This window comes from Lissotriton helveticus, chromosome 9, assembly GCF_964261635.1.
Source record: "Lissotriton helveticus chromosome 9, aLisHel1.1, whole genome shotgun sequence".
In the NCBI taxonomy this organism is placed as follows: domain Eukaryota; kingdom Metazoa; phylum Chordata; class Amphibia; order Caudata; family Salamandridae; genus Lissotriton; species Lissotriton helveticus.
The window spans coordinates 916,160,042-916,185,586 of NC_136070.1; the positions used below are offsets into that span (position 1 = coordinate 916,160,042).

The following is a 25,545-nucleotide window of genomic DNA, read 5'->3' on the forward strand; positions in this document are numbered from 1 at the left end:
ACTGGACTTGATGCACGGTGGAAGCCTCAAGGAACCAGTGATGGCCTGGTTGGATACAACCAGAATTGAAAGGAAATGTCCCACCTAACTTCTTGGTTGCACAAAAGAGGGCATCTGCACAGGGTAAAGGGGATGCTCTACCTCCTGATAAAGAAAGCCACATGACTGATACAACTGGAAAGTGTGTGGCAGTGGGTGCCACAGCACAGTGACACATAGGTAGCTTGGTTGGGTTCCTCTACAGGTATGAATAGATAACATTTGGGAGGAGATGGAACAACTCGTTAGGTACCTTGCTAGGGCCTGTTGTAAAAGTGTCCAGAGAGCTGGTCCACGAGGGAAAAATTATTTTGCGTGCCAACTTTGTTACAGTTTGGATGCTGCAGATGGAACTTCCATAGAGATGAATATAAGTGTCATGCTCCAAAGCGATGCTTGGCTGCTGGTGTCCGGTTTTAAACCTAAGGTCCAACAGCACATCATTAATGTCCCCTTTGATGGTGAACAACTGTTTGGACCCCAAGTTGTCAGTATCATGAAGCACATTAAAACAGACACTGCATAGGTCATGGGTGTGCACTAAACGTGAACAATTAAAACTGGTTTTTGTGCGCTAATATGTGAGAGTGGGCATCCGATATGCTCCAACACTGAAACGTCCTGGCTTTCACCAGCAACAGTTAGTTCAGTAGGAACATGGCTAGAATACCTTCATAAAAGAAGGTTTCAGAGGAAATGGTAGCGGCAATAGATGAGATGGCCATGGAAAGGGTGCCTTTAACTTAAAGCATTGACCTGCTCACCATTTCCTCTGATCATCTGTCAGGGGAAGAATTGGGTTATTTCTTCCACACTGGAAGTAAAATAACCCCAGAAATGTGGTTCCTTTCCATCATACTGCTTGGAGTTTCACACCACACCACCAAGCATCAAATATGAAATACCAGCATTTGTAAAGCGCACAGCTACCTCCGGGGAGGTGTCCGGGCGCTGGGCGCTGTCGGGAAGATTAAGCGAGCTATTGCCGAGAGTCACATGGTGCTGGGCTAACCTGCCGTCGGGGATCGAAATGTGAACTCCGTGGTCCGGAGTCGTGCACCCTGGCTGTTGCGCCACACCTCTTCTACGTCAACGTCAAATCATCAGTCTAGAGCACCAGGCACTCTAGTAAGATGAGGTCCGAGCACTTCTCAGCAAAGATGCCACATGCCTGTTCTTCTGCATCAAAGGGGTCAAGTAATACAGTCCCTATACTTCTTAATAAATACCGCACCTTGTTACATCATTTCAGAGCAATTCAGTTTGACCACCCTACAGAATGTCCTCCCGCTGCTTGGTACAAGCAACCCTTGATCTCAAGGATGCCTGCTTCCACATCCCCATTAATACAGTGCATTATGACTATCTCACATTTGTGTTAAGTGGAGCACTTTACCAATTTAAGGTGTACCTATCTAGTCTCAACAGCCCCCGGGGCCTGAACAAAATATCTAGCTGTGCTTGCAGCACACCAGCACCATGGTGCCATTCATGTCTTTCCGTATCTGGGCGAATGACAGATAAAGACCAGCAGTTACCAGCAATGCCCAGCACACTCTCACATTGCAGTGTTGCTAATGCAACAAATTCAACCTGTCTTAGGAGTTATACTAAATTCAGTTACAGGCAAAGCCTATCCCAACCACAAGAGAGAGTATGGCATTTGTGGAAGCTGCATCCTCTTTATCAGACTTTGAGGCAAATAACAAGCAAGACACTTTTGGAGATGATGACTTTGCATATTGCAATAGTACTGCATGCTCCTTTGCACATGCCTGTTCTCCAGGAGTGTTTGGTCGGCAATGGTCATAAGTGACAGCTCAATGGGAAGATCTAGTGTTCATGAAGCCCAGAGTTCAGTGCACCATCAAGTGGAGGGACAAGAACTTGTTACTCAGAAGATCCTTTTTAGACCCTCAACCCTTGGTGGTCATTACCATAGGTGCCTCACTTGTACGATGAGGGTGCATTTAGCCAACCTGACAGTTCAAGACAGTGTACCATGACACAACAGCAGCCAAAAATGCTACCAATTTATTGGAGCTGACAACAATACAATTGCCACTGATTCCAATTGCCACTGAATGCCTGTTACAGACTCATTTGCAGTAAAACAGTCCTGGCGAAAACAGACAACATGCCTGCAATGTATTATATTCAGAAACAAGGCGGCATTCAGTCATCTCATTTGACCAAATCCTGCTAATAGAAGAGCACCTGCCTGAGGGGGATATCTACTTTGTGGACCTGCTAAGTAGGACACAACAAAAATGTCACGAGTCGGTGATAATGATCTTAGTTGCTTCAACATGGAACAGATATGTGTGGCACTGTCCGCCTTGTCGCCAAAGAGGCGACGGCCATCAAAGAGCATGTCCATAAGGGAGGCTTGGACATCCCCCGAAAAATTGGCGGACCTCAAACCAGGCGTGGCGGCGAACCGCCACCGTCGTAGCAATCGCCCTGCCTAGCGAGTCCAGGGTATCCAGTCCACACCGAATGGAATAGCATGCTGCATCCAGTCCCTCTGCTCGGGCTTGAGTAAGCTTTGCCTGGACCCTGCCGGGCACTGCGGCAGCACTTCCGCAACCGTATCCCACAGAGAGTGGGAGTAACGGCCCAAAAGGCAGGCGGTGTTGACAGACCGCAACCCCAAACTCAGTGACGAGAACAGTTTCTTCCCGAACTGATCGTACCTTTTGGATTCCCGATCCGGAGGGGCGGTCGGGAATGCGGTCTGGGAGGTTGAGGCCTGGATCACCAGGCTCTCAGGGGTGGGGTGAACGGACAGGAAGCTGGGGTCGCCCGGAGCCGGGCGGTGGCGTCGGGCCACGTTCCGATCTACAGGGAGGCCTGTAGAGGGCTTGGACCAGGTGCCCAATAGACCGTCAGTGAGGGCTTCGTTCAACGGCAGGAGAGGCTCAGAGGAGCTTGCCTGCGGTTTGAGCACCTCATTGAGGAGGTTAGTCCTCACGGCCGTGACTGGGAGCTCAAGAGCCAAAGCCATGGCTGCCCTAGTCAACACCACGCTGTAAGCAGCCCCCTCCTCCGTAGCCATGGTAGGAGGGGAGACAAATCCAGTGACCGGCGAAGTGTCCAGACCACTGGCCTCCCCCAGTTCGTCTGCCCAGTCCTGGCTCAAGTGGCACTGCAGTGCCAGAGGGTCTTCAGACCCCTCCCAATCCCACTCGTTATCCATCTCTTGAAAGTCAGGAATAAATTATGGAGCCAGGTCGTCGGTGAAGGGCTCACCGATCAGCGTCGAAGACGGCGCCGGGCGGACGCTGGATCCAGACCGGGGTGGGGATCGGGGACGACGCCGTCCGGTGACGGCGCCGGGGCGACACCCTTGGTGACGGCGCCGGCGGAGGGGTCGTAAGGTTGACCGGTGTCGTCACGGATCCAGGCCTGGATCCTGAGGAACCCTGCGGCGTCGGGACCGGAGTCGTCGATTGTGCTGGGGCCGAAGCACCCGACGGCGCCGGAGCCCCAGACAGACCCGCGGGGCCCGAAGGCGCCTCGGCGGGTTCCGACGGGGGGAAGCGCGACCTCATGGCCGCGAGGAAGGCGCTGATCTCCTCCGGCGTCGCGTGCAGCCCAGGGACCGGCGGGTGTGGAGCTGGACGCAGCGCTTGCGGCTTCGGCAGAGCCTCGTGTGCGTTGTCGCCCGAACCCCCGGCCGCGTCGCGGAGCGTCGGGGGGAGTCAGAAGAGCGATGTCGCTTCTTTGACTTTTTGTGCCTCGACTTACCTGAGGACTTGGAGCCTGACGAGTGGTGTCGACCCGCCGAGCTGTGATGACTGTGGCCCCGCAACCAGTCCCTCGACCTCCTCCTGAACCGGGACCTCGAGCGGCGCCGGGCCGACTACCGGAGCTTGAGGCGCTTACGGGACCGCTCCCGCCTAGCCTTCGATGTCAAGGACCGGCAGTCGGGGAACGACTTGTCATCGTGGTCGGCCCCGAGACAGTAAAGGCACCGACAGTGGGGGTCGGTAACCGTCATCATGCGGCTACATTCGTCGCAGGGTTTAAACCCGGGCATCCCTATCGGCACCGAGAGTCGAGTTATCGACTCGAGAAGATCCAAAAGAGATCAAAAAAGTTTAGTCAAAAATTGACTAGGAGTACTGCTCTTCCCAGATCTGTGCTTGCTGGCGGGTAAAAAAGAACCGACGTCAGCGCGCGAGGGCGGCGTCTAAGTACTCCGACGACGTCATCCCGGCGACCACGACGCGGAGTCGCAGATGACGCCTACTGACGCGCAGGGGTACTGCTACGTAAAACTTTCCGGATCCAGTCTGACGCCTGGGGATATTCTAAGGTAAGGAATCTAACACTAACCTGTTTCTTTCAGATTCATGTTTGTGGTTGGCAGCAGCAGTAGCTCGTTGGCAGACCCTGAAAGGCTGTTACCTGGAGTACAGCAGGGTCCCCCTATGGAGCCCCCCAGTACATGGGATCATACATCCAGCACTGGAATCAGTGTTGGGGTATGACTCCATGTTTGATACCAAACGTGATCAGGTTCAGTGCAGCCATTATGTAGTTAGACATCTGGTAATGACTGATGCCCACTATAAACCGTAAAATGGCTGACCGCACTTACAAAGCATGGAGAATCAACTATGCGGTTTGTAGGGATGTCCTGCTCTTGCAGGGGTACCCTCACACTTGTAACCAAGCACCCTGCCCTCAAGACTGAAGTGCCTGCCATAGGGGTGACTTATAGTTTTTAGTGCAGTGACCTTAGATATAAGACAGCTTATATCTGTTTTGTGTGGTGTAAGAACCAGCTCACAAAGGCTGCAATGGTAGGCCAGTAGGCACAGTCTAAGTGGCCTCCCATGGGTGGCACAATACATGCTGCAGACCATGGGAAAACCCTGGTGTACCTATGTTCTGGGTACCTCAGTGCCATATACTAGGGACTTATAAGGGTTCACAAGTAGCCAATTGTGGAGGTACCAAAGTACTTACCAGAGCTAATTTAGGGGAGAGAGCACATATAATGGGGTCCTGATTACCAGGAACCCAGCATACAAAGTCAAACATACACTAACACCATGCAAAAAGTGGGGGTAGCCATGAAAGCAGATCCTACTCTCCTACACATCCGGACAAGAGCTCAGGCATAGAACCAATGGGTACAGTTTTATTATTTAATCTGCACCAAGCTTTTGTTCAGCAGAGGAGCATTTCTATGGTTTGTTGTGGGCTCTCCATGCCTGAGTTCCTGCCCAGCTAAATCTCATCCCTATCCTGAGAGGGACCGCAGCCTGTTCTACACCAGATTGGCTACCAGATGACACATGCAGATCCATGGGGAGTTAGACCACTTTAAGGTATCTGGCAGAATTGCATCCACGCTATACTCTCAAGGCATTACTAAGTAGGAGTACAATTATATGTATTAATATAATTTATGCAATAACTATAGTGGTTGAATTATTAATGCTTTTATCCATTTTCTTAATGCTGGTTACTATGCTTTGTTTTATTCTACTAGTCATTACAGCAGACGCATTTTACACACGAATCCAGTTGCTTCAATAAATGTTTGGAATGGCAATTTTTTTATTTCTTCTGTCTCCCTTTGGGCATGCCTGAGCTAACAATGAAGGGTAGATCTGTTTCCACAATTAACTCGGGGAATCATGTTCTGATGTTGCAGACACCATCAGTTAACTTGTATAGTTGTGAGGTCCAGATGGCGCACTGTGAGCTAGCCAGGAACCAGGCCAACATATTCTGATGGTGTGAGCAGACAAAGTCCTTCTATAGTTTTGAAGCTTATATTGTCCAAATGCATATTCTTGCAGAATTAGTAGGAACCGCACGACATAACCATAATCCTTCTGCAATCATTATAAGTAAATAAACATTGCAACCACGTGCACACATTATAATTAATAAAGTGTTCAGCCATTCAGGACTAATCATTACTGTCAGCCATTACAGCCCCTTTAAATAAAGCGCTGTAAAGACATGAGTCTGTGTCTTTATTGAACAAACTTAAGTCACAAAACCTGCAGCCATAGAACGAAGGAACCAACCAACGTCACTGCACTCCCAAGCTATACAACTAAAGTTGCTGCCTTGGGAGTGCCTCACTTAGGCTGAGCAAGTCAGAGGGTCATAATTTCTTAGATCCAGCCAACTTAGGGTCACAGGTTTATTTCCTGCAGGGGGCTGCTGCTCTCCCACAGCCCCCACACATTCTGTTTTCTATTGGTGGTACCCTTGCCATCTTGTGAACATCACATCTTGGAGAAATTTTGGTCCATTTCAAGCCCCGCTGGGCATTATGAGGTGCTCCGGAAGGGGAGCATGAATATACAAAGAGCGGCTCCGGTCACACTCTTTTGCTGCCTTGTGCCAATCGTATTCTTTTTGCTTTTTTTCTGAAATGGTGTGCCCAGTCTCACCTGGGCACCACAAATGGCCACTTTTGTTGGGGGCAGCTCGGGTAGGGCAGCTGGGGCAGCCCATCCCCAGCTGCTCATGCTGGCTCATATGGCTCCCTGCCCGACCGGCAATCTCCTCTGCCGATGCTGAGCCGTCAGCATGCCTTTCCCATGTCCACTCAATGTGGGTAGTGTGTATCTTCATGGTGGTCACCCTGCTCCCCCCAGAGAACAGGGCACAAATGGACAGGCCCACCACAAGTGGGGGAGAGCTATGTCACTCCACCATGATCCTTTACTGTTGGGGGCCCGGAGCTGGGGTCCCAGGTCTATTTGCTCTTTTTTGTACCAAAGCCAGCACAAGTACAATGTATTTTCCATCTCTCTCTTTGAGTCTTTGTGGCTTTTGATCCATCACTACAATATTGCTCATTCAGATACAGTACAAAACAAGTAGTAGCCATACAGTTTTGACCTAGGACTGGATGTAGTTTTTTTACAGAGACATCTGCGGGCATATTTATCAAATAATCTTGCAGCACATTGCAGCACAGCAAGCCACCTTGCTTTGCTGCGTGATAGGGAAAGGGCAGGAATGCTCCGTATTTACCCATATCCTTTCTTTTCCCATCGCTGGCACAATGTGCTGCCTAGCGCTAATGCAGGCACCCGTGCACCATGGTGGAAGTGTGCCTGCATTGTAAGCAGGTTTCCCTTCCTCCACAAAAACAGTCCTCTCGGGCATTTTTCTATTTTTATGTGTGCTGCAGACCAGAATGTAGCACACACAGAAAGAGGAAAAAACGAGGAGAAAATTGATATTTCTCCTCATTACGCCTCTCCTGGGGATGTGTAGTATTTTGACCCTCAAGGTCTGAAAGATCGGAAACTATAGCCCGAATGTCCCGGACTCGCTCTTCGGGAGGATAAACCCGAACCTGCACCGTGTTCAGAACTGCCCCGATGAAAAGGAGCTTCTGAGAGGGTATAGGTGCGACTGGAGGTGGGAGACGACTGTTTGGGGCGAGCCACCCTTCAACAACCAGTTGTCGAGATTGGGGAAGACTGAAACCCCTGATCTGCACAGATGAGCTGCGGCCACCGCCATCACTTTCGTGAACACCGGAGGGGCGCTTGTGAGGCCAAAGGGGAGCACGGTGAACTGAACATGCTCATGCCCTACCATGAATCGCAGGTAACGCCGGTGGGCTGGCAGGACGGGAATATGAAAATAAGCATCCTGCAGGTCCAACGCTACCATCCAGTCTTGCGGGTTGATGGCAGACAAGACCTGAGCAAGCTTGAGCATCTTGAACTTCTCCTTCCGGAGGAAGCGATTGACGTTCCAAAGGTCTAAGATAGGACGCAGGCCTTTGTCCTTCTTTGGAACCAATAAGTAGTGGGAGTAGCAACCATGACCTACTTCTGGCATCAGAACGTGCTCAATGACCCCCTTATCCAAGAGGGCTGCATCTTCCTGCTGGAGTAGCGCCAAGTGATCCCTGACATGCGGTGATATTGAGGTGGCATGGCTGGGGGTGTAGTCTCGAAGGGGAGGGAGTAGCCCCTTCGGACAATCTGCATAACCCACCTGTCCAATGTGATGGTGCGCCAGTGGTGTATGTGATGGCGAATCCTGCCACCCACTGTCATCTGGTGGGCCTGAAACACCTGACTAGGAAGGCAGCACTGGACTGACGTGCACAATGGCCCCGCAACCCGCCTCTGCGGGTCCCACGTCCGCGGCTGCGCTGAGACTGTTGCTGCGCAGGCTTGTGGCTTTGAAACAAATGTGCTTGGGTGCCCCATCCTTGGCCACGAAAGGAGCGAAAAGCAGAAGCGGAAGGAGTGCGTGTGGCCGAAAGGCCTAAAGACTTGGTCGGAGCCCGGGAGTCCTTAAAACTTTTCAACACTCAATCTGCCTTATCGCCGAACAAGCGAGTGCCATCAAAAGGCATGTCCATCAATGTATTCTGGACATCCCCAGAAAAGCCAGTGGTCCTCAGCCAGGCGTGGCGACATAACACCACTGTTGTGGAAATCGCCCTGCCCAGTGAGACAGCAGTGTCAAGAACACGGATGGTGAACTTAGCTGCGTCTCTCCCCTCAGCAATAGCTTGGGAGAGAATAGTCCGAGCCTCCACCAGACACTGAGGCAGCACTTGTACAACCGTATCCCACACGGAATGGGAATAACGGCCCAAAAGACATGCGGTGTTCACAGACCGCAGTCCTGAACTGGCGGAAGAAATGATCTTCTTCTCAAACTGCTCCAGTTTCTTTGATTCCCTGTCCAGAGGTGCGGAAGGGAACGCACTCGGGATGCAGAGGCTTGGACAACCAAGCTCTCGAGGTAGGGTGTTGGGAGAGGAAAACGGGGTCGCCCGGGGCCAGGCGATGGCATCAGGCCACGTTCTTATTCACAGGAGCCCCTGTGTTGGGCCTGCACCAGGTGCCCAAAAGAACGTCCAAGAGTGCATCATTAAAGGGCAGCAGCGGCTCCGTAGAAGAAGACGCCGGCCGAAGCACCTCTCTCAGGAGGTTAGTCCTGACGGCCATGGTAGGAAGCTCGAGGTGGAGAGCCTTGGCCGCCCTACGCAACACCATAGAGTAGAAACCACCCTCCTCCGTTGCCACTGTAGAAGGAAACTGTGAGCCAGGTTCAGGAGTATAATCCTGGTCACCTGCATCCCCCAGATCCTTATCCCAGTCTGGGTCTAACACGCATTGTGCTGCGAGAGGGTCTTCATACCCCTTCCAGTCCTCCCCGTCCTCCACAGCCTGCCGAAAAGGTGGAACATAAGGAGGTCAGTGAACAAAGGGAAAGAAATTCCCAAATAGCGTCGGAATCAGCATCGGTCGACACCCTTCTGGCACCGGCTCCATGTCGGAGAGAAGGCCAGGGACGGCGTCAGCCGGTGTCGCGGCCGACGCCGGTGGGCAACGCCGTCGACGTCAATGTCGGTGGAGGTCGTACCGGACCAACCGACATGGATGGGGAACCATGCATGGATCTATGGGGGTCTCTCGGCATTGAGACCAAGGTCGTCGACGACGTCAGGGCTGGAGCCAGCAGCAGCGAAGAACGAGGAAACCCCAGAGGGGCCCGCGGTACCCGAAGGCACACCGGTTGGGCCAGACGGTCCGAAGACATGTGCCATGGCTGACAGGAACTCCTGCAGCTGGACCGGAGTCACCAATGGACCCGGAAAAGTACTTTAGCCATTGGCAACTGCGGAGGCTCCGCCGGAGCCGCAGGGACGGCACCACCTGCACCCTTAGCCACGTCGCGCGACCAGCTAGGGGAATGTGAAGAGAGACAGGGCTTCTTCGACTTCTTGTGCTTCGCCTTACCTGACTCCGAATGAGAAGACTTCGAATGGTAGTGATGGCTCTGTGGCCGCTCCCTCGACCTCCCACGGGACCGAGACCTGGAACAGCACAAAGCAGACTCCGGGGCCTCAAGCCACTTTCGGGACCGTTCCCGCAAAGTTTTTGGAGCCATGGCCCGGTAGTGGGGGCACGACTCAAAGTCGTGGTCACGCCCCAGGTAGTAGAGACACTCACGGTGCGAGTCCGTCACCGACTTCGTGCAGGGACAGGCCGCACAAGACTTAAAACCGGGCATCCCTATGCACCTGGAGTATAAGTACTCAAAAAACAGAGACAAAAGTCCCAAAATCTCAGTCAAATAGTGACTGGGGGTACCGCTCTCTCCGGAACTGACGTCAGCGCACGTGAGCGCGTCTAAGTAGCTCCAGCGACGTCATCTCGGCGACTACGACGCCAACGACGTACGCAGAGCCGTACGACGATGCCTACCGACACGCAGGGGTACTGCTGACTAAAACTATCTGGATCCAGTCTGACACCAGGGGATATCCTAACGTGCGTCTTTCAGATACAGTAATAACAGTAAAAACATTACCAAAGGACACCACACCTGGTTTAGAAAAATATCTAATAATTCTGTGTAAAACAAGACCAAAATGATAAAAATCCAACGACAGTAATCCACAATGTCAATAAGGCAAAATAGACTTTATATACAGTTCTTTGAAGTTGATAGCTCCATCTGGGGCTATCACAGCGTCATGAACAAACAAATCCAACAGTTCCAGACGAATGTATGACGTTACAACGCATACATTCACATCGTATACCATTAAAACGAAACTTTTACGACGCAGGATCCATTACAACGCATGCCTTTACAATGCAGATGCTATTACAATGCATGCCATTACAACGTAAGTATGGGTAAGTATTTTTTATAATTTTAATTAATGGGAATGTAATAGTAGTGTGAATGTTGGATAGTGTAGGGGTTAAAATTACTATTCTAACTCCGGGGGTGGGGTGTAATAGTAGGGTAAGTGTTGGATAGTGTAGGGGTTACAATTACTATTCTAACTCCAGGGGGTGTAATAGTAGGGTAAGTGTTGGATAGTGTAGGGGCTTGGAGACAGTCATCCAGCTGCGTCAGTGAGACCAGGGCTGCGGTGCAAAGCAGGGCGATGCTCGTTGCGGTGCTGACAGGTCACGGTGCAGGCATCGGTGTCGTAGTTGCTGAAGCAGTGTCGTCGGTAGACTCAAGGCTGCGGTGTGAGACGAGGAAATGTGGCGTGTGGGGCCCTTAGGTTGCGGTGCAGGCTGCGGCGTCTGTTGACAAGCGGAAGTGGCATAATTGGCAGCATCAGGTTATCTTTTTCCTCTGTGGCAGCTGAAACATCCAGTTCCAAAAGCCGGTACCCAGAAGAAGTTTAAGTCTTTCCCTGAGACTTCCAACAGGAGACAAGAACTACATCAAGCCCTAGGAGATACTTAGAATGCAGAAAGAACAGCCCAGTCCTTTCCCTGCCCAAGACAGAAGCAGCAACTTCAGGACAACGCAGCAAAGCACACACCAAAGTGGTATTCTCTCCTCACAGCTTTTCCAGCCCTTCTTCCTGTTAGGTCCCTTAGTCTAGCAGTAATCTAAAGTGCTGGGGTCGGGCCCCGATATTTATACCACATTTCCATTTGAAGTTGGAACAAACAAAGTTCCACTGGCATACATAACCCAGTTCTGCCTGGTTCAGGCCAGGCTCACTCCAGGTGGTTGAGCCAGCATTGTGGAAGACAGACATAGTTCAATCAGGTGCAGCAACAACTCCTCCCACTACTCTAACTGCCGCCAGGTCTATTCAGCCTGGCTATAAGTCACCCAGGAAAAGCAGGACACACCTCAACCCCCGGTGCCTGTCTAGTGTGAATGCACAAACCAGCTCGTCAGTCTAAAACGCAGATAGTGAATACACAACAAGCAGAGGCACATAGATAGTTATACAAGAAAATACCCATTTTTTAAGAGTAGCATTTTCAAACACACAACATGAAAATCATCTTCATTGAAATATGTATTCTGAGTTCAGGAAGCCTAAACTCCATTTATCTATCTTGTCCCAATGGAAAGTTATGCTTGTAAGATGTTACAAAGCAACTCCCATGTTAGTCTATGAAACAGATAGCCTTTCAATAGTGATCACAAAATTGGCAGTATTTCACTATCAGGACATGTCACACACACAAGGAAATGTCCTACCTTTCACATACACTTGACCCTGAACATGGGGGTACCTTGAGCCTACCTGAGGGGTGTCTTACATGTATGAAACGGGAAGGTTAAGGCCTGGCAAGTGGGTTGACATGGCAGGAAAAGCTGCCTGCAGTCACTGTAGTGGCAGGTCTGAGACACCTTTGAAAGGCTACTTGTGTGGGAGGCACAACCAGTGTTGCAAGCGCACTAGTAGCATTTGATTTACAGGCCCTGGGCACACACAGTGCATTGTATTAGGGTCCTACTAGTAAATCAAATACCCCAATTATGGAAATCTTATCATAACACAATTTACATGTAGCGAATATGCATGGTAGCACTGACTAGCAGTGGTAAAGTGCCCAGAGTACAAAAATAGGTCCAAACCAGGAGGCCAAAAAGCAAAATGTATGGGTGTGAACCTTCTGAAAAGGCTAAGTCTAACACATGCTTAATATGGACTTCAAAATCCTTATTAAGGCATTAGTCCTCCGACTACTTCCCCATATGCCCACGCTAATACACAGCGATCAGAATGGCTTAATTCCAGCCCACAATACTTCCCTTAACCTCAGAAGGGTATGCCATGTCTTTTACGATCCAGAAGTATGGTCTCGTCCATGTGCTATTATGTAGGCGTACCTTGAAAAGGCCTTCGACACAGTACAATGGGATTTCTTGTTTAAGATCATGCACCGTATACTGTTTGGCTGCACAGCTCCAATGGATCACTCAGTTGCTCAATGAAGCTCACCAGGAGGAGTTGGGATTAGCGGGGTTGTTGACACATCTTGGCGTTTGTCTTGCTAAGCTACAATATCAGGCGTTGGTGATTCCACGTCTGGGTGTGCTATTAGCAGTAGCATTGAAATGCTGGAGGTGCTGAGTGCTGAAGACCGCGGGAACGCCTCTCTATGTCCCAGCAGTACCACTGGTGGGTCTCCCGGATGGTGACCCTCTCTCCTTTTTCACAGCTGGAGAACTGTCAGTCTGGTTGGGTGTTGGGATGGTGGGGGATTGCTACCAACAGGGTTCTCTACTCCCATTGGAGGATCTGGTGGCCCAGTCTGACTTACCTCCAGGCCAATTCCTCACATATTAGGCATTGATACGAACCTTATGAGACCTGTGGGCCGGGGGGGTGCGAAGAACCATTGACTCATTCAGTGCTGCAGCTGTTGGCGACCTTGGGTACCACAAGGCAGTTGGTGACATGGTTTTATCGATCTTCATCTGAGATGGTCCAAAGGCCCTTGTAGGCACTGCAGCGGTGGTGGAGAGGGATACTGGGACGGGACTTCACGGACCCAGAGTGGCGCACGATATTGGCATACCCCAAGAAGGTCTTAAGGAACATGAGGCTGAAATATACCCAATTTAATTATGTGCACATGACATACATGACCCCCAATAGACTCCAAGTCGTTAATGGTGGGGAGCCACGTAGCTGCCCTAGGTGTAGCCCCCTAGATGCAGAGTTTGTTCACACGACCTGGAGTTGCCCCCAATTATGTACATTGTGGGACACAGTGACGGACACACTGGGCCTCTCCCTTGCCTGCTTCTTGGAGGTCTGCTTGTTAGAGTTATTCCCAAGACCACACACACAAAAGGTTGGATCTAGAGTCCTAGACTTGGCCCTGGTGTTGGGCAAGAGATGAATAGCAATGGTCTGGAAGTCCGCAGCAGGCTGGCATTGGAAACTTGGGCCGAAGAGAGGGCCCTACTTAAAAAAAAAGACGCCCAATAGTGGGACTGTGGACAGAGTTATTGGAACCCTGGGAGAACCCAAAGGGGGAGTCAGAGGACGATCTTGAGGGACAGGGTGGACTGACCGAGGGGGACGGCCTGAGTCCTTGAGGGACTCTGCTGGGGAAGAGTGTGCACACTGAAAATGGATAACAGCTGGGCTACTAGACTATGACTTGACCTGCCTGAGTCGCGGATCGGTTGACTGTGCGCCCACTCATTCACCCTCACAAGCTTGTTTGTTGCTTCTGCCGTCAGGGGCCACTCCTGTTGACCATGGTGTGGCTGCCCGACCACCCCCCTTTCTTTTATCAGCGCTTTAACTTTCCCTGCACCAGCTGATGTGAGCGATCCCTGAATTGGTTTGGTTGCCCCCTCCTTTCTTTTGAGTTCCTTGCATATTAGTTTACATATTTCCCCTTATCTTTTTACTGCATTTTACCTTGCTATAAATGGATGTCTGGATTAGACAGTTATAATTGTGGGGCTTTACATAATTTGTGTATGGGGCCTTGTTTGGTTGACCATTACTTGTATTCTTCTTGAATATTGTAGAACTGTCATGCCCTGTTTGATGATACTTTTCTTTATACTGTCTTCACATATGGGTGTTGTTTATTATAAATGCCAATAAATACATGTTTTAAAAAAAAAATAAAGCAGATCGGATGTTCCTGAGCCCAGGACCAGACTCACAGAGCTACTCAGCAGAGGAGATACAACCCTACTCCCCTTGTTTGTTGATGTATCACATTGTAGCTTTAAGATCTGGACCGATTGAATGGAAGGAAATCAATGAGAGCCAGACGTATCGCACTTAATTCCAACAGATTGATGTGTGATATCTATGTTCTTCTGGAGAGCCTCTGATCTCCAGTTTCTCCAGATGGGCTCCTCACCCTGTTGTGGCTTATCTGCGCTCGCTTTGTCATTTGAGGAAGAGGGTGGAACATCTTTCCTCTACCACTGTAGATCCCTCTGCAGTGCCACTGGAAAGTTTTACGCAACAAAAAGAAACGAGGGTTGAGGCAGAAAGCTTGCACCTGATTATTACAAATGGCTTTGTGGTATAGCGATGGTGCTCAAAACCAGGAAGTACACCCCTCTTTACTTCCTATTGGGAAAACCCAAATAGCATCAGCGACAAAATTGGAATTAGCACCCATCAAAAATTAAAGCATCATTGATCTTCATAGCACCGTATGTCCATAGAAAAGATAGAAAGAGCAGGTCCAAAGTCCACTTGTAATCGAAAAATGATCTTTATTGATAAGTATTAAACGTTTTTAAAATCCAAATAGTCAAGAACTGATTCTTTTAGCCAACGCGTTTCATCTCTGTCGAGACTTCTTCAGGGCTAAAGACAAAACAATATATACATTACTTAGAATCAATATATATATACATATATATAGCTACACACAACAAACAATATAAAAAGCACATAGTAAATCCTAAATACTATATACAAAGCTCATGTATTACCGAGATAGCTAGTTATTATTAAAAAAACAATTGACAATTAATTATATTGGACAGGACATCAACTAGAGATAATATAGCAATTCAAAACTCGAGAGGAAGGCATTCAGGGTGTACACCGTATTATTCAACATGTATGAATATATAGTTACAAAAGGGATAAAATAATTGGTTCATTGAACATATATTTATGCTTGAGTTTTACACTAAATCATAGAACACTCAATTGCTGTGACTGAAATATAGCCACTTAAGCAGGATTCTGTGACATACCTCAGAATACAGTATAGAAGGTTTTGAATATATCCCACTCACGGACGAGAATACAGTTGAATTACAGGAATCAGTCAAATGTCAATAATAATCTGTAAATCAAAATCAGACAGTATAATGCACCATTTGATCTTACATGTTGGCTGTGATAATATACACAATCTATCTATGGGTCTATCGGGAACAGTTCTCAAATGGTTTTCGTCCTTCCTTCACAACCGGTCTCAGAAGTTCAAGATCGACAATGTGCTATCTTCACCTGTGCCTGCAGATCTAGGCGTTCCACAAGGATCCTCCCTCTCCCCTACATTGTTCAACCTTGTCATGGAACCGCTTACCACCTTGCTACAAGCTTCCAGTGTCCAATTCCATATGTACGCCGACGACACACAACTGTACCTAAAGCTTCAATCCCCGGATGATATCAAACATCTGAATTCCACGCTTATTAACACTCAAGCCTGGCTAGCCCATAACCACCTCAAACTAAATGCTCTGAAAACTGAGTTCCTACTCATCTCACCCCCGGCGAAAATTTCCACCACCCAAACATGGCTCAACAACCTAACAGCACTCAATGTCCAACCCACCATCGTGGACTCAGCGAAATCCCTAGGCATCACACTGGACGCCAAGCTCAACATGCAGCAGCACGTCAGCAAAGCTACAAAAGCAGCTAATTTTTTTTTAAACCCTTCCTCCCTGCTGAAGACTTCCAAACTGCTGTACAAGCGTTAGTCATCCCTCGAATAGACTACGGAATTGTGGCCCTCAGCGGACTCCCGCTATCCACAACAGCACCCTTAAGACCCTCCCTGAACGCTGCTGCGAGACTCATCACTGGCTCAAGAAAACATTCGCATATATCCCCAGACTTAAAGTCCCTAAAATGGCTGCCTTTTGAAGCCAGAATACAGCTAAAAATTGCAGTTATGACACACGCGGCCGTGCACCACAATGCACCCAACTACCTCGCCCAAAAGTTGTCTATATCAGGAGGTTCGAGAACCAATAGAAGCTCAAAAAATCTACTCCTGAAACCGCGTAGATTCCGGAAAGAGAAAACTTACAAGCGCTCCTTCTCAGGAATGGCACCCAGGATTTGGAATGCGCTCCCTCCTGAAACCAGGCGTATCTCCTCCACTGCACTCTTCAAGAAAGAGGTGAAAAACATCCTTCTGGCCAAGATCTCCGGAACGTTATAGGTGCTGATCAGAGACCCTGCATTGCCTTGTGTCAATGCACACCTTGCCCTTTGGCACTATACCTCTACCTGATGGTGACACTACTACGCTACTTGCTTACTACCGACCAATACATGATACACGCTGAGCCACAGATTCACTCTCCCGATGCCCCCACTCAATGCTCTCTCTATACTAAAACATTGGTATAAGCCTTCCACACACCCAAGGTGCACCTGAACACCTCTGTAGGGGATCAATGGTCGTCTTATATTATTTGTCTAACTGATTGTATATTGATATGTTTTATATATGTTATTATTATCCCATTATGTTTGTGACTACTACGTTGCTCCAATTACCTCTGCTCATTCCTACTGCCCCTACCCTGTCTTTGTGAAGCGCTCTGATATCTGTAAGGATCTTGTTCGCGCTATATAAAACTTTGAATAAATAAATAAATAAGGGAATACCAGGACTCCGCCAGTCTGAGTTTGGCAACCTCTGCTATCACCTTTGTGAAGACTAGAGGAGTGGAGGTGTGGCTAAACAGAATGACTGCAAACTGGTAGTGCTCGGACCCGTGAAGTGACGAAACTTCCTATGTGACTGCAGGATAGGGATGTGGAAATAGGCACCTGCAGGTCGACAAACACTATCCAGTCTTCTGTTTCTAGAGCAGGTAGAACTTCAGCTAGAGGCAGTATTTTGAACTTTTCCTTTCATAGTCTAGGATAGGATGGAGGCTGTCATCCTTTTTGGGGAACAGGAAGTACCAGGAGAAGCACCCTTGACCCTGCTCTGGAACAAACTCCAGTGTGCCCTTGGGGATCAAGGGAACATATCCAGATGATGGAGGGAGGGGGTGTTTATTGGAAGGGTAGGACATATACTCCCCCTACAATTTACAAGGCCTAAAGGTCTGAAGTTATGGCCCTTCAAGCTTGTGGAAAGGAGAATAACCGTCCTCCAATTGTCTTTGTGTGTTTTGGTAAGGTGGAACTAGAGCTGCTTTTCAGTGGTGGCTGAGGAGGAGTGGGAGGTAGGGAGCAGGACAGCTTGTGTTCTGCCCTTGCCTCATCCTTTATATTGCTCGTATAGGGGGTTCATCTCCTGTTGTTGCTGTTTTTGAGCTGCAACCTGTTGACAGCCTTGAAATTAAACGCCCCTGCTGAAGCCACAAAATTTCAGAATACTGACGGCAGTCTCTAGATTGTATTTGGAGTCTAACGGATTTGGCTTTATTTGGAGACCAACGGATGTGGCCATGACTTTACTGTCATTAAACCTCTCTACCGCAGAGTCGGCTTTGGTACCAAAGGGCCGAGATCCTTTGAATGGAAGGTCCATTAGCATCTGTGCATCTGGTTAAAAAAACCTGAGGGCCATATTTAACAATGGGTTGCTTCGCTTTTGCGCCATGCAACGGGCAAAAGTAACACCCCTCAAGATGCGACTTATCATGCCAGGCAAGGCCCCCTTGCATGGCCCTGAGTGGCTTGATAAATCCAAAGTAACGCAACATTCCACAAATCGCTGCATTGCCTAACCGTTCCATTGGTGGTGCATTGGTCCTTCGACGCAAAACCCATTAATTTTGACACATTCCCAGATTTACTATAAGTGGTAGACCTGGGAATGCACCAAAACTGCTACCCATCCTCAGGGGAGGCATAACAAGGAAAAATATCTTTATTTCTCCTTGTTTTTTCCTCTTTTCATGTGTATTGTGGCATCCTGCATCACACATAGAAAGACAAATAAGACTCTAAAGATTGTTTTTGTGTAGGAAGGTGTCAGTTCTCACACAAAAAGTCTTGCCTGCATTGGTGCTAGCAGCACATTGTGCGCCGAGCTGGAAAAAGGCAGGAATGCACCGTATAATGTTAAGTACGGTGCATTCCTGCCCTTTCCCTGCCACCAGGAGCTGCAAGGTGACTTTCTGCATTGCACTGCATCATTTGTACATAAATATGTCCCTACATTTCTTGCCATTGGATCCGCATTATCCAGTCCAGAGTGTGTCACCTGCTTTGTGGAAGCCTGATCATCTCCTACCAGCTCTGTAAAATGTGTTTGCAGGTTGTCAGAAAGAGTGGTTATAACCACCTGTAGGGAATCTAACAGGGCATATACATTTCTACCCGATGTACAAGAGGTATTTATACATTTGAGAGCCTTATTCCTTGCCGAAAACATTTTCTTTGCAATTTTTTCCAGCTCCGTCAATTCCTAGTCAGCTGATGTAGAGGTAAAGGATTCTGATGCCATTTTAAAGGTACAAGATGCCTGCACAATCAGGATCTCTGGGGATGGATGAGCAGATAAAAAACTGGGATCTCCTAGGGCTGCCTTATATTGCTGGGCAGTCTTAAGATCGCGGCAGAGGTTGTCAGTTTCTCCCATATGGCCAGTATTGCTCCATTAGCGACTCATCAAACAGAAGTAAGGTTTCTGCTATGAGAGACGTGGAGCACAGAACCTAAGTCAGGATGTTGGATTTCACCTGTAGGAGGTCACTTCCGGTAGAGGAAGGCCCATCAGTGACAGAAGTTCCAATTCCGGTGAGGTATCAAGCCCACTGGCATCTTTCAATCCTGCAAAGTCTGGATCCAATGAGCTGTCCCCTTCATCACCAGCACTGGGGTCTTCTTGAGGTACTGTTTTCTTGAAGATAGAAGTTCCTTCTTCCAAGAGCAGCTCAGCCTCTCTTCTTGGGTGGTGGGGCATCAGTGGTAGCCTCTCTGACCTTTGTGCTGCCAGTGGAGGTGGAAATAGTGCCTGGGGCATCAGCGACTACGGTGTCATTATCAGCGGCAGTGGTGTCATGTGCGGAGCCTGCGGTGTCGGGTGGGGGGGTCAGTAGCATCATCTGTGGCACCGTGTGTGACCAGATTTTGGTGGCTGGCTCAGAGGATGGCGAACGCTGGATGGCCAATTAGGGGGCGTTGCTCTTGGTGTTGACCCTACTGGCATATTTGGAGCTGTTATTGAATTCACCCATTACACAGGAGGCAACAGCAGCAACTGTGTGAAAAGCACTAATTGGTAGGACCCATGTGGTCAGCTGGAACACAAGATGGAATCATGGCCAACTGAAAATGCAGTACATTGTGTGCAGAAAGGCTGACAGGTGTGTTCCAGGTGTTGGAAACTCTGGGTATGGCAGAAATGGCTGGGGCGTATGAGATGATGCCTCAGGTGGTCTAGTGTCCAGAAACCACACTGGGTCCAATGAAACCACAGGCACCGAATCCTGATTGTTCCTCCACTGGTTCTTGATCTGACGCCATGTCAGGCAAGTCAAAGGTTGTGGCGACTTTCTTCCTGGCGTATGGTGTCAAGATTTGTGTCTCCTCTTTTTCAAGGGCTTCTTCCAACAGGATTTTGACAGAGGTGGTGATTCTGGTATCTCTGACCTTGGGCGAGACTTGCAGAGCAGCACGACTTTAGTGTGGAGCTGCACAATGCCACCCACCGGCGTGCAGAGGTACTGCTTGAAAATTTCCAGACCCAATCTGATGCCTGGGTAATATTCAAAAGGTGAGCAATCTGAGGTTGTAAGTATCCTTCAGAAACCACACTTCTGCAGTGTTGGTATCTTTCACAGATTCACACGCTGCCCTTTCTTTTCTTCGTTCAGAGGCTCGCTGATATTTTGTAACATTTCATATTTCAGTTTCATACTGGTCTATAAAGGCATCCTGGTAGTGAACTGTAGTTACAGGTAAGTAACTGGTTTCATCCTTAATTGCAGAATGCGTGCAATGCATAGCACCTCTGTTTGAAGGGCAACCATTATAAGTAAATATAAACACAAATAAAGGGGCAGATTTATGATGGGAATGCGCCACGTTTGCGTCACGCAACTGCGGCGTAAACGTGGCACATCCCTACGACCCATTTACAATGTGACGCATCTAGGCAGATGCGTCACGTTGTAAAGCCCTGCGCCACTTGTGGGCATTCCGGCGCAGGGTGGGCGTTCCGGGGCAGGTGCGCCTCGCAAAAGTGGCTGAGTGAAATCTATAAGATTTCACTCAGTCACTTTCAGGCCATTGCTGCGTCAAAACCCTGCGCCTGCTTGAAGCAGGCGTAGGTCTTGACGCAGCATTGTATAGATGGGGCACCCCCCAGCCTTGCTGGAGCTGCGTCGCGCTTGCGACGCAACTCCAGCAATGCGCCACCTTTACGGCACAGATGCGTCACGCATCTGTGCCGTTTTTGCCCCATGATGCGCCGCATTGTAAATGCGGCGCACCATGGGTGGCGGAGCTGTGGCACACATTTACTGGCGCATCCCTGGGGATGCGCCAGTAATCATAAATCTGCCCCAAAGTGTCTAGAAGGCTTTTGTTGACTTGACATGAAAATCAACATCCTACTTTATCCTTTTTCTTCTCTTCTGTTTCCCTCAGCTGCAGCATCTCCCACAGTTGACCAGCAGCAACCTATCGCCATTGCCAGAGGTCCGGAGAGTTGTTAAACTCAAATATGACAATCACTTGCCGAACATTTGACAAGAGTCACTACAGCATAACAGAAGACTCTGGGCGGGCTAAACAGATACTTAAGTCACCCACTGCCAACACACCATGATCTTCTTGTACAACCATTGTCTCTTCTGTGACTCTGCTGGTGAGGATGGAGATGGATGTTACCATGAAGAGGCTAGCAAATATGCCTGCATGGCTTTCTCAGATTTCTTCACATTTGCCATTGTGGTGAATGGACACAGAGAAGAGAGACGTCATATCCTAAAAAGCAAATGTGATCATCTGACCTTTCTAACACTATTCAAATCGTTCAAGGAGACCTGTTACCATTCAGAAAAGTAGAGGTACCTCTCTGCCTAACTGGAGTGGTGTTTATTGAAAAAAGGTGGTTCGCCCCTGAGAGAGAGGCACACTTCATTTTTTGAGCAAGAGGTGCAACACAAACAGAGGGAAAATAATCGCTGCCTAGGCACATATACTTTACAAAACAGTAATAAATAACTGAGAAAAAAACATGTACATTCAAAATACATTGGGGGAAAAAGGCCAGTCTAATGGTGAACATTTTTAGAGGTCGTGGATGTTGCAAAGAAAAAGTTAAACTTTGTGTTCACATAAAGAGTGACTTCTAATGATGTGGATGAGCAACAGAAGTACGGAGGTCTGCCAGAGGACAGAGGAATATTCTATCATGGGCTTAACAATTGATAAACTGGGAGATTTCTTCTCCATACTTGGACTGTTTCCTCTTACTGAGAAAGATTTTCATCTGCTCCTTGGGAATAAAAAATAATTACATACAACTGAATTTGCAGCAACAATATATTTTTTTATTTTACATGAAAATATATTAAGCGACACGGAGCTAATTACATTAGTCTGGAAAGAGGCTGAAATGATAATCGCAGTGATACACGATCATCTGTCGAAAAAGCAGACTGGATTTTCTGCATGCATCCCGACAGCGGCTCTCCCCCTCTAAGGCTTTAAAATGCTTGGTGCATTGTTTTTCTTCCAGAATATGCGTCACTTTTTCCTATCTCTCACTCTTTAACATCCATCACTACTTACACACATTGCAACCCTTAAATACTGCAGGTTCAGAAGATGCTTAATGAGATACAGCAGAAAGAATTGTGGGCTGTAGAAAACATCAACTACTGCGGCAGGCAAGCTGGATGTGAGTGGAGCCCCAATTCTCACCATAATTCTTCTCTTGCTATATGTTTTAGAGGGTATCTATGTAGAGCTATTCAATAGCATTTATTTCACTCTATACAAATTTCATTCGAGTATGAAACAGGGTTCATCTCTAACCCTCATTAAGTTTTATAGAAGTATGTACTGCCAGGTGGAAGCTGTCTATTAAAGGATGTGTTTAGAATCCACCGTTTTATGTGTAGAATAGAATTTGTGGTATCTGGGAAGCTCCGAAATCTCCATGCAATATGGTAACTGTTTAATCTGCATTGAAATTCAAGAGTTTCAAACAAAATTTCAGTGGACAATACAAACATGAGACATTGAGTGCTGGATTAACTCGGGCAGTGAATCAAACCTACTCTCGAAAGCCATTTCCAACTGGATAGGAATCGAAGACGCGGCTGAAATGCCCTTTTTTGTAAAGCAGCAGAACCAGATTCTTAAGCTCACCAATGGTGTTTAAATATTCATACAATATCAGTACTTCAGCATTTGACCACTTCAGGAGTCAAACAATGAGCTATACTTGCATTTAATGGTGGATGAAAACTGCTTTCTGTGAACCCCAGACAACAGCAAGACCCATTTTTCTTGTTGAAGGGCCATGACTGCAGGCAAACCAAGAGGTCCACAGAAGCAGGCCTTCCCTACGATACACCCTGACTGGGTGTCTTTGGATGTGATCGGTGTTTAAATGTTATGGAGTAAACCCTGATCTCTGTTGCAGTGCATAAAGTCTCGCCTCCTGCCTGAAATCCCTTCCGGTTTGCCTGCACACAAAATAAGACCTCAAATAAATAAGGTAAGGAACCACCTGGGTCAGAAAAGATAGCCAGGCAAGATCTCCTCACAAAGGCAATTGACTCTTCTGGCTGGCTCAAAAAGGAGCAGCTAATCTCTCAAGACCTGTTGCTGGTCTCTTGGCTGCATTATTCGTTTCTGGCCACCAAAAACACTCATTACACATACAATTAAATTTACAAAACAGTCTGACTTACATTCCACAAATGCACATGTGCATTGCTAAGACTGCTGCCTTCTCTCAAAAGTCTTACAAAGTGGAACATAATCTGGTGTCCCCATCTCCACTGTAAAAGGCACATTTTTCAACCCACTGTAAACCTACAGAAGGTAAAATTCTACACTCCCTCAGATACGTGCCTGTCAAGCGGTAGGCCACACATATAAGAAGAGATGGTTGGCTTGGTGAAGGGTTTGTTTCCTGAAACAAAGTCCACAGAACATGCACCCGTTTGAACACCTCTGAAAGAATCATCTTCACTTCTGTTGGTAAAAAAGTTTCTTCGGGGACAATCCCTTAGATGAATGAAGTGCACTGTGTTATTTTCCCTTAACAAATAAAACCCGTACTCTGTAAATTCTTTCAAGGACATCTTTCCCATTTACAGTTTGCACAGTTCCTCGTCTCTTCGGGTGCTTGAGCACTGGCAGCATCTTTCCCCAAACATACACCTTTTTGATTTGTTTTGCAGTGATTAAGTAGACGCTGTTTCCATAGCTGAGCACAGTTTTGTTTTTCAAGTCACTTCACTTGAATGCTAATGAAGGCTGTGATTGAATGAGTATGTAACTGGGTAGGGGTGGAGAGGGCTTTGGGTACGAATCACTAAAGAGTGTCTCCGTCAAAGTTAGGGGTAGCAGCGGCTGTTGCTCAGTAGTTCATTCCAGCAGTGTTCAAAATCGATGTAGAATGTTTTCATTGGCACATATCCTCCCCACTTGTGTTCTATTATTGCTTTTGGGAATACGCTTGGAGAATACTCTAGAGGTAAGGGGGAGCAGGGGTCTTTCGAGAGTTAGAGGGTCTTTTAAATAGAAGCAGAGTCTCGTTCCTCTGTTGATGTTGCGTGCCTTGAAAATGTTGCACTGTTGCAGGCTCGTCGTAGGTGTACAGGTGTCTCTCTACACCTGGCGAGCTCCTTAGCTCAACTGATCCTCATATTGCTTGCGGAAGCAGTCTCCAGCAGGGAAGAAATCCCAGCAGCGTTCCTGGTACATCTTCCAGACATAAGATTCCTAGGACAAAGAGGCATAGACTTTAGTTATCTTTGTCTCGGAAATCGTTAGACGGATTACAGGACTAGACCTTGAATAATTAAAAAAGTACTTCAGCCCTGCCCTAGAAGAGCTTCTTTTGAAACTGCCCTGGCTTGGCTATGGATGGCTTAAGGAACAGATGTGCTCTCAATACACGTGCGATGTATGATGCAGAGGTCTGACACACTGTGGGCCTCATTTATGAGGGCGTGCGACAGTTTTGCGCTTCCGATGCATCACTTTTTGTGATGCATCGGTGGCGTAAAACATGCCTCATGTTGCCAACTATTTACAAAGTGACGCATCTAAGCAGATGCGTCACTTTGTAAATCCCTGCGCTACATTATACCTGCGTCAGGTATAATGTATGCAGGGTGGGCGTTCCCCCGCAAAAAGCCTCGTAAAAGTGACGCAGTGAAATCTATGAGATTTCACTGCGTCACTTCTAGGATGCCGTTGCGTCAAAATCTTACGCCTGCATCACAGCAGGCGTAAGACTGACGCAGGCCCTTTCACATGGGGCTTGCCCCATGTGAAAGGACGCATTTCTGGAGTTGCGTCACTTTTGTGACACAGTCCAGCAATGCGCCACTTTTGCGCCTACAGATACATCAGAAATACTGACGTATCTGTAACTCCTTACGACATGATGCGTCATATTATAAATATGACGCATCCAGCATGTCGCAAGGAGGGCGCAATGAAAAGTGACGCATCGCTGTTTTCACGCATCGATGCGTCACTTTTCATAAATGAGGCCCTGTATGTCCACTATTAACTTTAAGATAGCTCAGCAGTTAATGTGCCTGCTGCTGTAATGTAATATTAGAAATCATATCTGTTGATTGGTAGCAGTTCGAAGCAGCTGGTGTGTGGCATTAAGTGGGGGTGGAAATACTATTATGTGATTGTTATTACAATAGCATTTACATGTTTGACTGGATCATTATACTGAATTGTCCCAAAAACTTGGGGGCATATTTATTAAGGGTTTTCCGATACCCTTGCTCCACGCAAGAGGGCACAGGCTCTAGCAAAACGTATTATGAGAGTTACCAAGCCGTGCAAGGCCACCTTGT

At 48.0% G+C, this 25,545-nt stretch overlaps 2 protein-coding genes across 2 annotated transcripts in view; one reads left to right on the forward strand and one right to left on the reverse strand.

Moving 5' to 3' along the window:
• The window catches only part of LOC144781993 (cyclin-dependent kinase-like 1), a 306,255-nt gene extending 284,242 nt beyond the window's left edge, over positions 1 to 22,013 (forward strand). The window contains exon 10 of the mRNA XM_078661090.1: positions 21,128 to 22,013. Within this exon, the coding sequence (XP_078517216.1) occupies positions 21,128 to 21,229 (102 nt within the window). The 3' untranslated portion in view covers positions 21,230 to 22,013. The remainder of the gene's footprint in view (positions 1 to 21,127) is intronic.
• The window catches only part of RYR1 (ryanodine receptor 1), a 1,073,089-nt gene continuing 1,069,557 nt past the window's right edge, over positions 22,014 to 25,545 (reverse strand). The window contains exon 103 of the mRNA XM_078661091.1: positions 22,014 to 24,445. Within this exon, the coding sequence (XP_078517217.1) occupies positions 24,350 to 24,445 (96 nt within the window). The 3' untranslated portion in view covers positions 22,014 to 24,349. The remainder of the gene's footprint in view (positions 24,446 to 25,545) is intronic.